This window comes from Amphibalanus amphitrite, unplaced genomic scaffold, assembly GCF_019059575.1.
Source record: "Amphibalanus amphitrite isolate SeventyFive unplaced genomic scaffold, NRLGWU_Aamphi_draft 000166F_arrow, whole genome shotgun sequence".
NCBI lineage: Eukaryota > Metazoa > Arthropoda > Thecostraca > Balanomorpha > Balanidae > Amphibalanus > Amphibalanus amphitrite.
Window position 1 is genome coordinate 144,189 of NW_024881661.1, and position 14,688 is coordinate 158,876.

Here is a 14,688-nt window from a genome sequence, read left to right on the forward strand (position 1 = left end):
CCTGCACCTAATCTGCACCAAATGTGTATCAGATGGCCGTCGTGAAAACGGCAATTGTTTAGTGACAATATGTGATGATTGGAGAGGCCTTCAATAAATAAAAAACATAACTTTACCTTTTTCTAGCAGCACTCGCTGACCATTTCCGGCGACGCCTTCCTTTTGGTGACGAGTTACGGTGTAATTCCCGCGATGCATCGCCTTATGTTCTTTTTCCGATGCTGAAAAAGATCAATCTCAATTTTCATCTCATATACCATTGTAAAAACATAGGGAGTCACAAAGGGGCATTGTTTTACAATTTGGCATGGACTCAGACTCAGTACTCAGACTCATGACTCAGTAAATAGTACCTGTTACTGTTGAGGAGGTCAGGCATGCTTTGTTCGAGCTGAAAAAGGGTAAGGCAGGTGGTCCTGATCAAATATCTCCTGAGCATCTCCTACATGCTTCACATAGGCTTGTGACATTACTATGCTTGTGTTTCAATGCTTTCCTTCTTCATGGTTTCCTCCCAAGGTCTTTTGATGACGGTGAGCATTGTTCCAATAGTAAAGAACAAAGCTGCTTCGATCACCGAAATGAATAATTATAGACCTGTGGCAACCCCTAACATGGTGAGTAAGCTTTTCGAGGTAGTACTGCAAAAACGACTTGAGAATTATTTGTTGACACAGGACAACCAGTTTGGCTTTAAAAAGAACCTTGGTACAGACCAATGCATTTACACTTTGAAAGAGATAGTTGAAAAGTATAAGTCAATGAATAGCATTATCCATCTGTGTTTTCTTGATGCAAGCAAGGTGTTTGACCGTGTTAATCATAAAATTATCTTTCAGAGGCTTTCAGAGAGAGGTGTTCCTTATGTGTACCTAAGATTGCTTGCGTTCTGGTACCAAGAGCAAGAAATGGTCATTAAATGGGGATCCACTTTTTCAGAAAAGTTTAAAGTGTCCAATGGTGTCCGGCAGGGAGGTATCTTGTCACCTCCCCTTTTCAACATGTTTATAGATGAGTTGTCTAGCAGATTAAATGAAATGGGCATAGGTTGTCTTATAGGTCGGAAATTGGTCAATCACCTGATGTATGCTGATGATGTGGTGCTTATCTCTCCATCAAGTGCAGGGATGCAAAAACTGTTGAATGTTTGCCATGAATTTGGTATGGCAAATGATGTTGTGTATAATAGTTCAAAAAGTGTTGCAATGTCATGTAGATCGAAGGGGATGAGGAATGTCAAAATACCTGATTTTATGTTAGGGCCCATGCCGTAAGTATGTGTTGATAAAGTTAAATATCTTGGGCATATCATAGAGGAAGACATGACTGATAATCTAGATATTGCCAATCAGAACAAAGGTTTATTTGTCAGAGGGAATATGATCATAAGGATGTTTCACAAGTGTACTGTAGATGTCAAACTGAAACTATTTGAGACTTACTGTTCATCGATGTACTGTGCACACCTGTGGTGGAACTATAGGAAGGCAACTATGAATCGACTCATTGTGAGCTAACGGGTGTCTACTAATTAATGAGAAAAAGTTCAGGCAGTTAATACGAACCTTTAAAGGTAATACATAAGCTGCATATCTCGCATGCTGAAAGACATGTCTGTTGCGAATGTCAATCACGCAAAACGAAAACTTTAAATACCATGGTCAGTCGCCATGAGAACGTTAGGCAAACAACGGTTCTAAGCAATCTTCGCCAATTTTAAGAAAAATTACCTTTCTACAACGGAAATGGCACTTATGGCTCTCCTAGTGCAAGTTAAAGGTTTTTATCCAAGTGCCAACAGCATGCTTATGATATTTGAGATAAGAGGAAACGTTCAGCATGCTGGAAAAGGTTTGAAGTGGCTGCAACTCTGCGAATTTCGCTACAGAAACAAGGTCCCCTTCGATGGGGTGCGAAGGGCAAGGTGAGGGGTGTCAATGTGCCTGCTGGTGTGACGCCACTATATTTGCCACTATTATGTCGTAATTTTTGCTGTAGAAAATGTGCAATTGAGTACCGGAGGTGCATACAGGCACCTGAGGTCACTCAAGCGCAGCAACGCAGAGAATAACAGCGTTTGCGTCGGCTATTCAGGGGCAAGCTGTCAACTGGTGAGAACGCATTGATATGATAATGGGTGACGAGAGCTGTTTGACTTACCCAGGAACAGATATGTCATATATTGCCGGTTTGTATGATCCAGTGAAGGGGGATACAACTGCAACCTGTGGACACGTCTCTTACCGGTTTCCAGCTTACTGATGTGGCTAAACGGCCTCTCCGGAAGGGGAGGTGCTACCAGTCATGTGTCCAAAATGAGTTATCATTGGGAGGATGTTCTATAGCGCGAGGGACGGCAAATAAATGCGTTGATTTCTTATCTTTTAGGGCACCAAGGTAAAAAAGACGAATACTACCCAAATGGCGACTATGCACTCTGATTTGACCTAGTTTTCGTCCATTATGCAATTAAAACCATCACAATGTTGGAGGGGGTCGGCGTGCCCACGAAAGATCGAGAAGATAATCCACCCTGTGTGTCGCAGCTGTGGCCGATTGAATACTTCTGCACTGAAAGAAAAAATGACACCCTGTACGGGGTATTGACGGTCATGTCAAAAATAACACCCGAGTGGGGTGTTTTGAGGGGAGTCGCTGAGCTATTATAAATGGGGTGTCTGGCGTACACCCCAGGAGGGTTTCGACGCATAGTGGGGAGTCGCAGCCGCTAAAGGGGGGTCAGCGCCGGCCCACATGGGGTTCCGTTAGACTCCAGGTGACACCCCTCAAATATCAGCCGAGCACCCCTTTTTGGTCCCTAAGCACCCGACAGGGTGTCAAACTCCCAAATTCGGGTGTAAAATACAGCAGCTCGACTCCCCTGTTCTTCTGATATAACTCCCCATATTGTTCCTGACCCCCACGCGGGGAACCGCGTGCCTTCAGCAGGGAGTCGCTCAGAGCAGCTCTACTCCCCTATACTTCCGAAAAAACTCCCCTCAATTATTCCCGACCCCCCATGCGGGGACCAGTTACCACCACACACGGTGTCGGACCCCAAAATTAGGGTGACGCAGAGCAGCTAGACTCCCCTGTACTTCCGAATTAACTCTCCATATTGTTTCATTGACCACCCGTACGGGAACCCGCGGCTCTACGACAGGGTGTAGGGCCCAAAATTAGGGTGTCACTCAGAGCAGCGCGACTCCCCTGTACTTCCGATTTAACTCCCCATATTGTTCCGTTGACCCCCCGTACAGAAACCAATAATCCATTCCCCATATACCCCCAGCCCCACCACTCAACCAGTTGCTCCCTTCCTGTTCACACAGATTCTACATACGCAACAAAAAGTAGCTCCTTATATTTAAACTATGCTTCAGCAAAGCTAAACGTCCGTCCATCCATCGACCCGACAACATCTCGCCCGGCCACCGTCATCTGACCACCGATCTAACGTCATCTAACGTCGCCACAGAACCGAACCGGCACTTGAGCACTTGAGCAGGGTGTTACTTGAGCATCTCGCGTAGTTTTCGCACCATCCTATGCTCTTTTGCTCTGAACCCACAGATGTGGTTGTATGTTAGCTGCCCGATCTTCTGGTGTTTTCCAACGAACAGGACACCATACACCGCATGTGCCAACGCCCATGTCGTCAAACTTTGTGCCAGGTCAGCAGTCGGGATGTCCACCCGCACACCACCCACGGACACGCCTCCTTCCTCGCGTCTGATGGCGCAGCCACACTCCGTGGTGCAGAAACCAGAGTCTTCGTGGACCATGGTCGCCAGATGTCGCAGTCCCTCCTCTGAAACAAAGAAACGATACCTACTGTAACTTAAAACCCAAAGAAAAGTATTAGAACGGGGGAAGAAGACGGCCGGGGAGGTTAGGGTGAACGAGGGAGAGGGAGGGGGAAGGGAATTGAAAGTTCGCGATACTGTCCAATGGGACATTTAACCACCGATAGAGTACACCTCACATGAGACAAGCCTCCGGTTTTCACTCGCTTGCTGAATTTTCGAGCCAACTTGTGAAAACTAGAGCACTCAAACTAAAACACCATGTTCTCCGCACTCGCAGAGGTAGTGCTGCTATCGCGACTACGGCCACCATCAAGAAAGTCATCTAGACAGAAGGGCTGTGCTCGACTCGGATTTTCGGACAGATTCGACTCTTGATTCATGTAACAATCTAGGGGATTCATCAACACTGACTCAACAAACAGTCAGGGACGTAGCCAAGGTAGGGGCGGCAGGGACAGCCGCCCCTACCTGGGGGTCATCGGGCCCTGGTCGGCGAGAGGACAATGATGAACGATCAGTCACAAGACCCTAGTCAGTCAGAGGGCCCTGATCGGTCAGAGGGCCCTGCTCGGCCAGCGGGCCCTAGTCAGTCAGAGGACCCTGGTCGGTCAGAGGGCCCTGATGGGTCAGAGGACCCGGGTCAGTCAGAGGGTCTTCGTCGGCCATAGGATCCCGATCGGCCAGATGACTACTATCAGAGAGCCCTGGCCGGTCAGGGGACTCTGGCGTCTGGCGTGGGCCCTAAAAATCCTAAATAGTGAATATTTAGTAATTAAAATTTTTATTTGAATATTTTTGGCACTTTTAGAGATCACACAGACAAATAAATGACTTTTTTAAATCCTGGGATGAAATTGTAACAGAAAACATGCTTTGTTTTGAAAATGTCAAATTTTGACCCCTTTTTACTTTTTTGCCAATTTTCGGGGGTCAAATTTCAAAATGCTTTTCACCATCGTGTTCTACATCTAACACTACCCAAAAAACATGTCATACGGTATTAAAAAATTGACGATTTTTTGTGACCTTTTGTGACCTGACCTTGATCTTAACCTGTGCTTAACTTTGCCTTATGACATAATGAGCCCTCTTAAACATCATTTGGGCACATGCCAGTAAAGTTTGAGCTTGCTGCTATCGACAGTTCGGTTTCTGGAGCCTACGGTGAAAACACCTAATTTTGACCTTTGACCTGACCTTGACCTTAAGTCTGACATGGCCTTGACCTGAAGTTCGACCTTTAAAGAACAAAGCTTAAGCAATTCCCTTAAGAGCCTCGTTGAGAGCTTTTGATCGTCGCTTGGCCCGTCTCGCTGCGGCCATTCGTTGGAGAGTTACGCCCCCCCCCCCCCCCCCAGCTGCAAGTGGTTTGAGGAAATATGCCCCAGCAACTGCCGGGTTAATAAAATTAAGAAGACCTCGGCCGGAGCCTTACTGGGCGCACAATTGATTTGAAACCTTCCAGAAGTAGTACATAAAAATCATATTATGGGGCTTAGCTACCCAATCCCATAACCCAGGTCAGGTAATTTTTGGTCACCTCACAATAATACGGGGTCAAGCGACAGCTGTAGACACATACCGCGAGTAAGGAGTGTCCCAGGCGCGACGAGATCGCTCAATTTCTTCACGAGGTCGTCCAAACGAGTGACCGCATCACGCAGGACATCTGCTGCACTCTTGTCGCTGTCGGTAAGAAGGCGTACATCGGCCCAAAACTGAAAAAAACACGGAAATCCAAGAACTTTGTAAACGGTATTAGCACTAACTGTAACTGGCCGGTTTTGCTGACCTTCAAGGTGAGGGAATACAAATTAGCAACATTTCAGGCTGAAGCATTTCGCCTGAAACTTCCCAAGAAAATATTTCGTAGGGCGTTAACGGATAAAAGAGACTATAGGAAAATATAACAATCAGGTAACCAGTTAACTCTGAATGACTTCGCCTCTTAAAGAAGACTGAAAATATACAAGATCAATAAGCACACATCGCGATGCACCGATGGTGATACAAATCATAGACAAAGAGCTATTGACTGAAACAAGTCTTCAAAAGCTGTTGGGACGAACTTTCCACCTGGCAATACAGGTTGTGGGCCATGTGAGGTCATGCTATTTTTTTTAAGTAGCAGCAAAATGGAAGGATTCGATTGAGCTTCAAATTTCTTGTTTTTTTCCGAAACCCCTGAGAGGTGGTGTTGCGTTTAGAGCAAATTAAGACATTGTTTGGGATATTGGCGACAGCAACATGCGATTGCGCATATGCGTGCTGTTGCATGTTTGGCAGCCACTTCTGGATCCGGCGACATTACCCGGCTCTTCCGTTGGGCGAATTTAGACACTTGCTCCAAAGTCAAGTGATCTCCATAAGGTCTCATGTTAAAGATGGCCTTGGCAGCAGGTTAGAGAAGAACAGAGGCCTCACCGGAACAGCCGGTACATAATATGAACGTTACTCTCAATTACTTACGCCCTTTTCCGTGAACCAAGCGGGGAAAATCCCCGCCAGTTTCACATGAGACAGCTTCCTACGTAGTAGCAGGTTACGTCGGAGTGGATAAGATTCATCAAAGAGGCGCATCTTTTCCGCTTCATTCACGACACAGTCCATTTTTGCTGAATCCCACCAATTCCTGATGGGATTTTTTAGTGTAAACCAATTTATGTTTAGCCAGTGGGGGAGGACGGAAGGTAGGTACCTAACACCTATGTTTTTTTAAACGATTGTTTGCTTTTTCGAGGCGCAATTTGACGCCGAATGGAGCAAATTTTTATTTCAAAATAGTAAAATGAAAAGTTCAGTTCAGTTCACCTGCGTCTCGTGTTGACGGACAGTTCAGTTCAGTTCATTGAACAGCGTCGGATGCCTCCGCTCAGTTCAAAAAGTTCAGTTAATTCAGTTCAGTTCGCGAACTGTTCCGGCCCTGCTGTATGTGTTATGAAAAATGGCCTGCCCGTGCGAGGGTTAAGCTCCCACAGCAAATGAAAATTCAAGGGTGTCTGTTTTTCCCAGATATGGCAACAGAGCAAAGTTTTTAGGTCCAAAAGCCCTATGATTAAACAAATAATTTTTTGAGGTCAAAGATCACAAGATGCAACAAGAATACCTAAAAGTTTTGAGGTCTAAGATCCCTAAGATCCTATGACAAATCAACATTTTGAGATCCTGGATCCTCAAGATCCCACATCCAATACAATTTTGATATTCAAGATTTCTAAGATCCCACGACAAAAATAGCAACTTAAGATCCAAGATCCCCAACCAGATCTTGGACTCTGCAGATCCAGGATCGCAGATCTTTTGGGATCATGGCACATGTCTGCTCCACTGAAAAAAAAACTTACTATGGTACACTTATTGAGTTATACAAGTACAGCGCATCCTAGACAACCGTGGTTTTGTGTGTTTCTTAGATAAAAAATCATAATTTTATTGGTATGTCAAATCCTGGTATCACATTTCCATGAAATAAAATATGTAGAATTAATATACAATCATCAGTTTAAAAAAGTAATAATGTGCACTTACATAATTTGACCCAAAATCAAAGAAAAAAATGTAATGTAAATCATTGGTTTGACCTTATCCTCGTAGAGAAGTAATTGAAATTAAACTTTATTAATGTTTCGGCCATGGACCATAATCATAATATAAACAATGCAAGTGTTGACAGTGAATAACTTAAAAATAGTAATAGTAAAAATATATAAAGATAACCTTACTCTCATTCCAAATTTTGGACCATGAATAGCCAGTGAAGATTGCACATGCTCTCACTCGGCTCAGATCTTTGCTATCAAAATTAAAAACAGAACATTCATGATTTCATTATCCTAGCCAGGGTGCGGAGTGGAAAATAAGCACGGTAAGGAGTGGAGAAATCGGAGAAATAGCCGCAAAACAGATGAAAAACAAGTGGATAAACCTGTTCTTGGAGCAAATGAACAATGTGAACAAATGGAGCAATATTATAATACATTTTCGACATTCAGAACACAAAATACCCAACACAGATGTTTAGCCCATTGTTTGGCTTATTCGAGAAAAAAAATATTTTGAATAACAAGGAAAGAGTGAAAAATTGCCTGAAAGTTGTGCAGAAAAGTGGAAAATTTGTTTACTTTGGGCGTTGTTTTGCAACCAAATTCTCAAATTCCAGGACGCTGCATGATTGAAATCGCCAGGGTATAGATAAATATTTTGTTACATTTCATGTACGGTATCAAACTACACTAACTTTATATAAATTAAATATTGTTTAACAAGACATTTCAAAAATATGATATCGCAGACACACATTTTTTTTAAATGACCCAAATTCACATAAAAAAATAAAGCGAAGTAAAAATAAAATGAAATATCACTTAACTATTGGGGGGATATTCCTGCACCTTCCGCCAGGATTGGAAGGGAGACGTCCTGTCCCTCGCGGCGGAGCCCCTGGGCCCTGGCTACAACCCCAACATTTTGGAAATTTAACATTATGCCTATGGCGCAATGTGGTAAGAATAAAGCTATTAACAACTAACTACAACCCCAATGATTTCCAAAAAGTTCCAATGGCGCCATAGACCAAGATAGAGCGTCCGGATCATGTAAGCCAGCTCATGAAGTCATGGAACGTGAAGTCATGTAAAAAGGTGAGTCTACCTTGTAATATGCTAATAGCCCCCCTCCCCCAGAAGCAAGTCGTTTAACATCACGCACATTTCTTACTTGACATACAGAAAGAGCAGAAGCCATTTTTAACATTCATCAAGTGCGTTCAAACAAAGCCGTATTAGAAACCTCGTCCCGTCTATGCGCTCATTAATCACCCAGCTTATTGGAGACGAACGCAGAAACAAAAAATAAACATCACTCACCTCACAAACACTCAGCGCAGGTTTGACTCCAAAGGTGGCCCAGCTTCCCACTGCGCAAGCAGCAAGTCCACGCCGAAACAACGGCCGGAACGGAAACGCGGCGCGGGAAGTGCGGAAGTTGCGCAGAAGCTTGCGCATAAGGAAGAAAAGTAGTCGAACTATCATGTTATTCAAACTATTATTTTACAAACTGTCATGTTTTACTCGAACTATCATGGTAATTAAATATCACTTATGTGACCTATTTTCATTCTTTCTTTCTAGTTCAATCGAAAACAATAATCATTCGTTCGATCCGTTGGTCAGCGCTATAGTGCCATCTGTTCACATCATCGGCGACGCTGGCGACATCTTTCAAACATACAGGCTGTTTGCGTTTACGCTGGGGTGTCATGGAAGTGCAACACGGGGTGTCACTCCAGGGCCCAATCTTACCAATGCCGTGAATAGGATTTGGCAGCACTGGCCGGAGTTAATGGCACTGATATCAGTGATATCCTTTTTGTTTACATCCCGCTAATCTTGTCCAATGATTTTGATAGCGTGAATGATTATGAATGTTGCCTGAACGAATGAAAAAGTGAATGTGGAATAGTTCTGAATGCTACCAAATGCCGTGAATGTGCATTCACGGCATTTGGTAAGATTGGGCCCAGGATAATGACACCCCAGAGGGGTTTCAACGGGGGTGTCTCAGCGACACTCCAATTTTTTGGCCTGCAATTTTTGGGGAGTTCGCTAGCCGAACCTCTCCCAAGGGGGTCATGTACATTTTTGGGGCGTCAAAAGGTAATGGGGCTCCCGTGTCGGGTGTCACAACACCCATGACATCCTAAAATCATGAAAACGGAGCCTAATTTAGGAGTATTTAGGAGTATGGGGTGTCAGATTGTAAGAAATGGGGTTCCCCGATTTTTTTTTTCAGTGTGAGGCTTTGTCAAGAAAGAAATATATCCAGGGGACAAGACTGTAGATTTGGACCGACATCTGAAGACGGCAAGGCGGAAATTATCGGTCTCGTTTGACGTGGAGGTGCCGCGACGTTTGATCAAGGGGGTCGGGTGGCGCATGCGGCGTGACGTGTAACATGGTGTGCTCAGTGCGCTGCGCTGATGGTATTTGATAACAAATAGAAGGATGCATAAGCATGCGAGTTTTCGATTATCGAAGTTACAAAATACCCGAGATATAAGCCTGTAAACTTTTTCTCATTAATTAGTAGACACCCGTTATCACAACCTTCTTAAACGACTTATCGGGTTATCTAAATTTGAGAGTACGAGTATGACATGTGCATATTTTAGAGTGCTGAATTGTGAAGGCGTGTTCAGGAAACTTATCTATAAGTTTCTGAGAAGACTTGAACAGAGCCCCAATAGCATCATTGAAGCAATCAATTCAGGGGATCTCCGTTTCAGATCAAAACTGAGACGCTTTTGGCTCAGTAAGCTCTATTGTCATGCTGTGCTACATTGAATGTGCATCGACTGGGAGTGTGCCTTAATCGATGTTTGTTGTTGTTCATCCATCATCCATCTGGTACATCCATCATCAACTCATAGCAATGGACTGTTAGTCTGAAATACAAATCTATCTATCTAGGGTCTTTCATAATGAATGTTACTTTTGAAAGAGTTATTTCTCAGGACATATATGTTCCTCATGTAATATGTACCATCACATGAAACAGAAACACATTAGCGTTTTTGCACACACAACTTTGATTTTAATGCTCCTCAGGAATCTTCCACTGTATCGCCCTTTAAGGCACAGGTTTCGGCCCTCTGACGAAGGTGTCGCACCGCGCGCCTCACAACGTCTGGGTCCAGGCTTCCAGTAAACCTCTCCACTGTGGTTCGCAGTGGATGGCTGCGAGGGTTTTGTGTCAGATCTGCCAATGCGACTCCCCAAAACCAGTAGTACAGCGGGGAGAGTTCAGGGCTCCGTGGTGGCCATGGTCGCTCGGTGAGGCGGCTGATAACGCGCTCTTCGAAATTCTCGATCAGCCACTGGCGCAACAGCTGCCGTGGTGTGCACTGTGGCGCCATCCTGCTGGAACCACAGGCCGTCTCTTTGAAACTTGTCCCTGACCTGATGCAGAAGCATTCCTTCAGCAGCCTTAGGTAAGCCACCCCGTTCAGTGTTGACCCAGGGGAGAGCCAATGGATGAAGACTTGTCCGTCGACCGTAAAGGCCGCCCCACACTGGAACTCGCATGCGGGTTGCGAGTTTTTGAGTTTTCGGGTTTCTTCAAAATCAAATAATACAATATAAGCTGAATGACCCACACTACCATCTAACAGACGAGTCTGCATGTTTTTAGCTTGCGAGCGACCTTGCATCGCATTCCAAAAGTTGATTGTGAGTCAACTTTCGATTTTCCTCGCTGCGAGGTCTGCGAGTTCTGCGAGGCTTGCGGGTTTTTCGTTGGAGTCGAATTTTGGTTCGTTGCGCTGGTATTGTGACTATATGTAAGTTTCTGAAGGTGCACCGGCTTCACTGCATTCATAAAGTTACCATAAGGGAGCGGTCTAATCACTCTATAAATTAGTATTATGCCTGCAAACTCAAAACCCGCAAACCCGCAACCCGCATGCGAGTTCCAGTGTGGGGCGGCCTTAATCCGTAATGCGTTTTAGTGGTGTCTACATACCACATACTCTGCTTTTCCGTGAAGGAAAATTGGCGTTGTGAATTTTTTAATTTTTTGGGACAAACCCTAATCAATTTGCAACAATACGCATATAAAATTCACGTGGAAGTGATAAATTAAGAGCTCCTAACTAAATGTTTAAAAGTAACATTCATTATGAAAGACCCTGTATCTATCTATCTATCAGTACCTACAGCAAAAGGTGCTTTTAGAGCAGACATAATTTGTAAGATGTAGCAAATTTCCATCAATAGACGGGCTTTGACTAAATTTTGTTTCTATGGGTATTTGTAAGGTTATTATTCTAAAAATGGCGGCTTAAAGTTCCAATGTCCACTCACATTGTTTTTACGCCTTTTAAATTAATTTGGAATATTGCTAGGTGCTATTGGCAAATGGAAAACACTCACCAAGAAAAGTGAGATGCGAAAAAGATCTTCCGATGGTCGAGTAACTAGCAAAAGGCCCTGCACTGTAGACAGAGTACTTTCCTATTCCACCAGGGAATGTGACATCCACTCCTGAAAAATAAAAATCAGTCGTAGACATTTGAAAACACAGACGATACTGCAAAAAATAATGATCTTTTGATGAAATTATAGCGCAATCCCTGTCTATGAAATCGTTGTGATAGCTGCTGAAATTTATATGTTTACGAGTATAGTACAGCAGCAAGCAGTAGAACCAATATAGCTCTCACCATCGTCTGCTTTGACGCCATCGCAGAATTGCTTTATGATCCGATCACTATATTGTTTGATGTATGCCTCTGAAACTGTTCCATTTGGACACTTGGCAGGCTTCGGGATGGTGGCGACGACGTTTTGCAGCTTCGGAATCCCAAAGGAGCAGAAACACCTCTCTCTGTCAAATAGGGATCTTGTCAGACGAATTAAAAGTCACAGGGAAAACAAAGAGGTAAAGAAAAAATAGTGTTGTTACTTGTTATCCATCGCGACCCATAGGTATGACTGACGCACACCATCTATACGGTTCAAAATCGATAGCAAGTCATAATCAGTGTGCTGAACAGTCACCGACTCATGTGAAACTGCATGTGTGCTGTGCATGACCAATCACATGTGCTGTAGCACTGACCTCTGCAAGATGGCTGCTGCCACATGAAGAGCTGCTTTCTGTTTGCCTCGCTTTGCAGTGTGAGTGTCGCAGGCGCACAGGCATTTCTCTAGCGTATCGGGTTTCTTTCCGAGGTCCAGCCAGCCTGACTCGTTAGCAGCACGACTGAGGCAGCTACTGAACAGTGTTGGCTTTACTAAAAAGGACAGAGTTCTTTGCTAGCTGAGTCTTCATTTACCTGGCTCACTGTGCTCACTAATTAGCCACTATTCCAAAAATGTTCAAATGGACACACTGTAAAATATTAACTATTCGTGTTCATACTCATAATTGAAGCATAAATGCAAACTTCCAGTTAGTCGCTCGTGGAACATCAGTTATAGAAATGCAATAGTTCTTATAATCATTAGACGCGCAAGAAATTGTCTTGGAAATTGACAAATTTTGAACACTTTTACGCTTCAAAACCTGCCGATACTCACCGACGAAAAGCTGACCTGACGACTTTTTTGCACTGCGGTAAAATCCAACCTCCTCTCCGGTAGACACCGACCGGTATTTCGTCAGACCCAGTCTGGATTTCTTCAGAGAAACTGTAAAAATGGTTGCGTTTTACAATGTCATCACTTCCATGCTTCTCCAATTTTAATTCACAAAATTTCTAGCACCCTTCAGTCTCTAAGAGTTGAACTTACATCGCGTTTTTCTGAACTTAGCATCCTCTTCGACTGAGTGCCTCCAGTAGAATGGATTTCTTTCGTATCCGAATTTTCCTTCTGCTTTTGCTGTTTTCTTCAAGTAATCTCCTGCAATGAACGAGTGACAGTTCACAGGAAAACAAGTATTTTCAAGTGTGTTTTTATTTTTAAAAAGATTGCATAATTCTTTTCACAAACAGTTGAATCCTCACTGACTAAATCTTATTTCTTGTTAGTTTTACTCACTAAACCCTAAACCGGCAAAAATGAAATTATGCAGCTAGAACTGGGAGTCTCAGCTGCATTTATTTGCATTTATTTGCTCTTAACTATTATTTCTTTCACATTTAATCGAAATTTAGGACTTGGAGACCAGACATACCCAGAAATCGCTGCGGTTGTTGCATTGTACTATTTTGCTTTCCGGGTCTTATCATTTTCAATGTTAAAAACATTAGTTGTCAAAATGTTAGGGAAAATTGAATGTATTTTGGAATACTGCTGAACTCAGTAGTACGACTGATCATTCGCACGATCGAAAGCGACTCACCAATATAAGATTTGATATCCTCGAGTATGCGAGCAGGCTGCCCGGTTTTGTTCGAAAAGGTTTCTTTAACTTTATTTGAGGAACTCTCCGAGCTCTGAATATCCTGGTTGAGATTTGTTGAGGCTGAAAATTATAAACACCGTTAATTTACATAGTTTTTATTGCATTTAAGTATTAGATGCATGCTTCTACAATTAGAACTTAGGGACCCGTATCATATGTCGTAAGTGCCCTGACCCTCAGATGATATTGCTTATGAGGATCAAATATTACAGGCTAACTGCACCAACCATTTTTTTTCGCAACGAAAACACGCAGTCATGATGTGCTATTGCATTATACATTGTAGTGCAGGTACGCGTATGAACTTAATTGCTTGCCTATTTTGCTTACCGGTTGAAGGCACAAAACTACTGCGTATTCGGTTATAGCCGAATCTCTTCATGTTTTGTAAAGTTGTCCTTCTCATCTTCAATTCTGAAATGAAGGCATGTCCTTCAGCACAACCATAGGATCTTGTTCAATCCTAATTTTGTATGGTTAAAACGGAGAAGGTTGTTTGTTTCACAGCTTGGAGTTCAATAGATCATTTGATCAAATCCAAATAAATATAGCTGAATTACTTAGTGGGTATCAATAAAGAGGGAGGGTAAAAACTATTTCTCATTGATCGACTCACCAACAGATGCTTCTGTTGAATGCAGTGCGGCAGTGCCGTTTACTGCAACGGACCCAGACTGAGGTGGACTGATGTTTTGGGTGTTGCCGAACGTCCTGGGCCGGAATACTGAAATATGATACATTTTGTGATTCCTTATAATGTAAAAGGTGATCATCAATTTTGGCTATCCTTATACTGAGTTGAAATAAATAAAAGCCACGTAAGTAAATATTTATTTTGTTGCAGGTAATCAAACGCGCATACCTACAACGTAGCTGTGTCTTATCTATTAAAAGTCTTCCTTATGCCTTTCATTAGAAGATTCAAATCAGGTAACTATATTAAAGATTAAGTGAATCAATTTCTTAGTTATTA

The 14,688-nt window shown here is 43.2% G+C and overlaps 1 protein-coding gene across 1 annotated transcript in view; it reads right to left on the reverse strand.

Moving 5' to 3' along the window:
* The window catches only part of LOC122383525, a 55,267-nt gene that overhangs the window by 1,020 nt on the left and 39,559 nt on the right, over window positions 1-14,688 (reverse strand). Inside the window, exons 15-23 of the mRNA XM_043370033.1 lie at window positions 14,332-14,439; window positions 14,046-14,129; window positions 13,653-13,775; window positions 13,100-13,210; window positions 12,887-12,997; window positions 12,426-12,600; window positions 12,028-12,191; window positions 11,738-11,848; window positions 117-221 (exon numbers count right to left, since the gene is read on the reverse strand). Of these exons, the coding sequence (XP_043225968.1) occupies window positions 117-221; window positions 11,738-11,848; window positions 12,028-12,191; window positions 12,426-12,600; window positions 12,887-12,997; window positions 13,100-13,210; window positions 13,653-13,775; window positions 14,046-14,129; window positions 14,332-14,439 (1,092 nt within the window). The remainder of the gene's footprint in view (window positions 1-116; window positions 222-11,737; window positions 11,849-12,027; window positions 12,192-12,425; window positions 12,601-12,886; window positions 12,998-13,099; window positions 13,211-13,652; window positions 13,776-14,045; window positions 14,130-14,331; window positions 14,440-14,688) is intronic.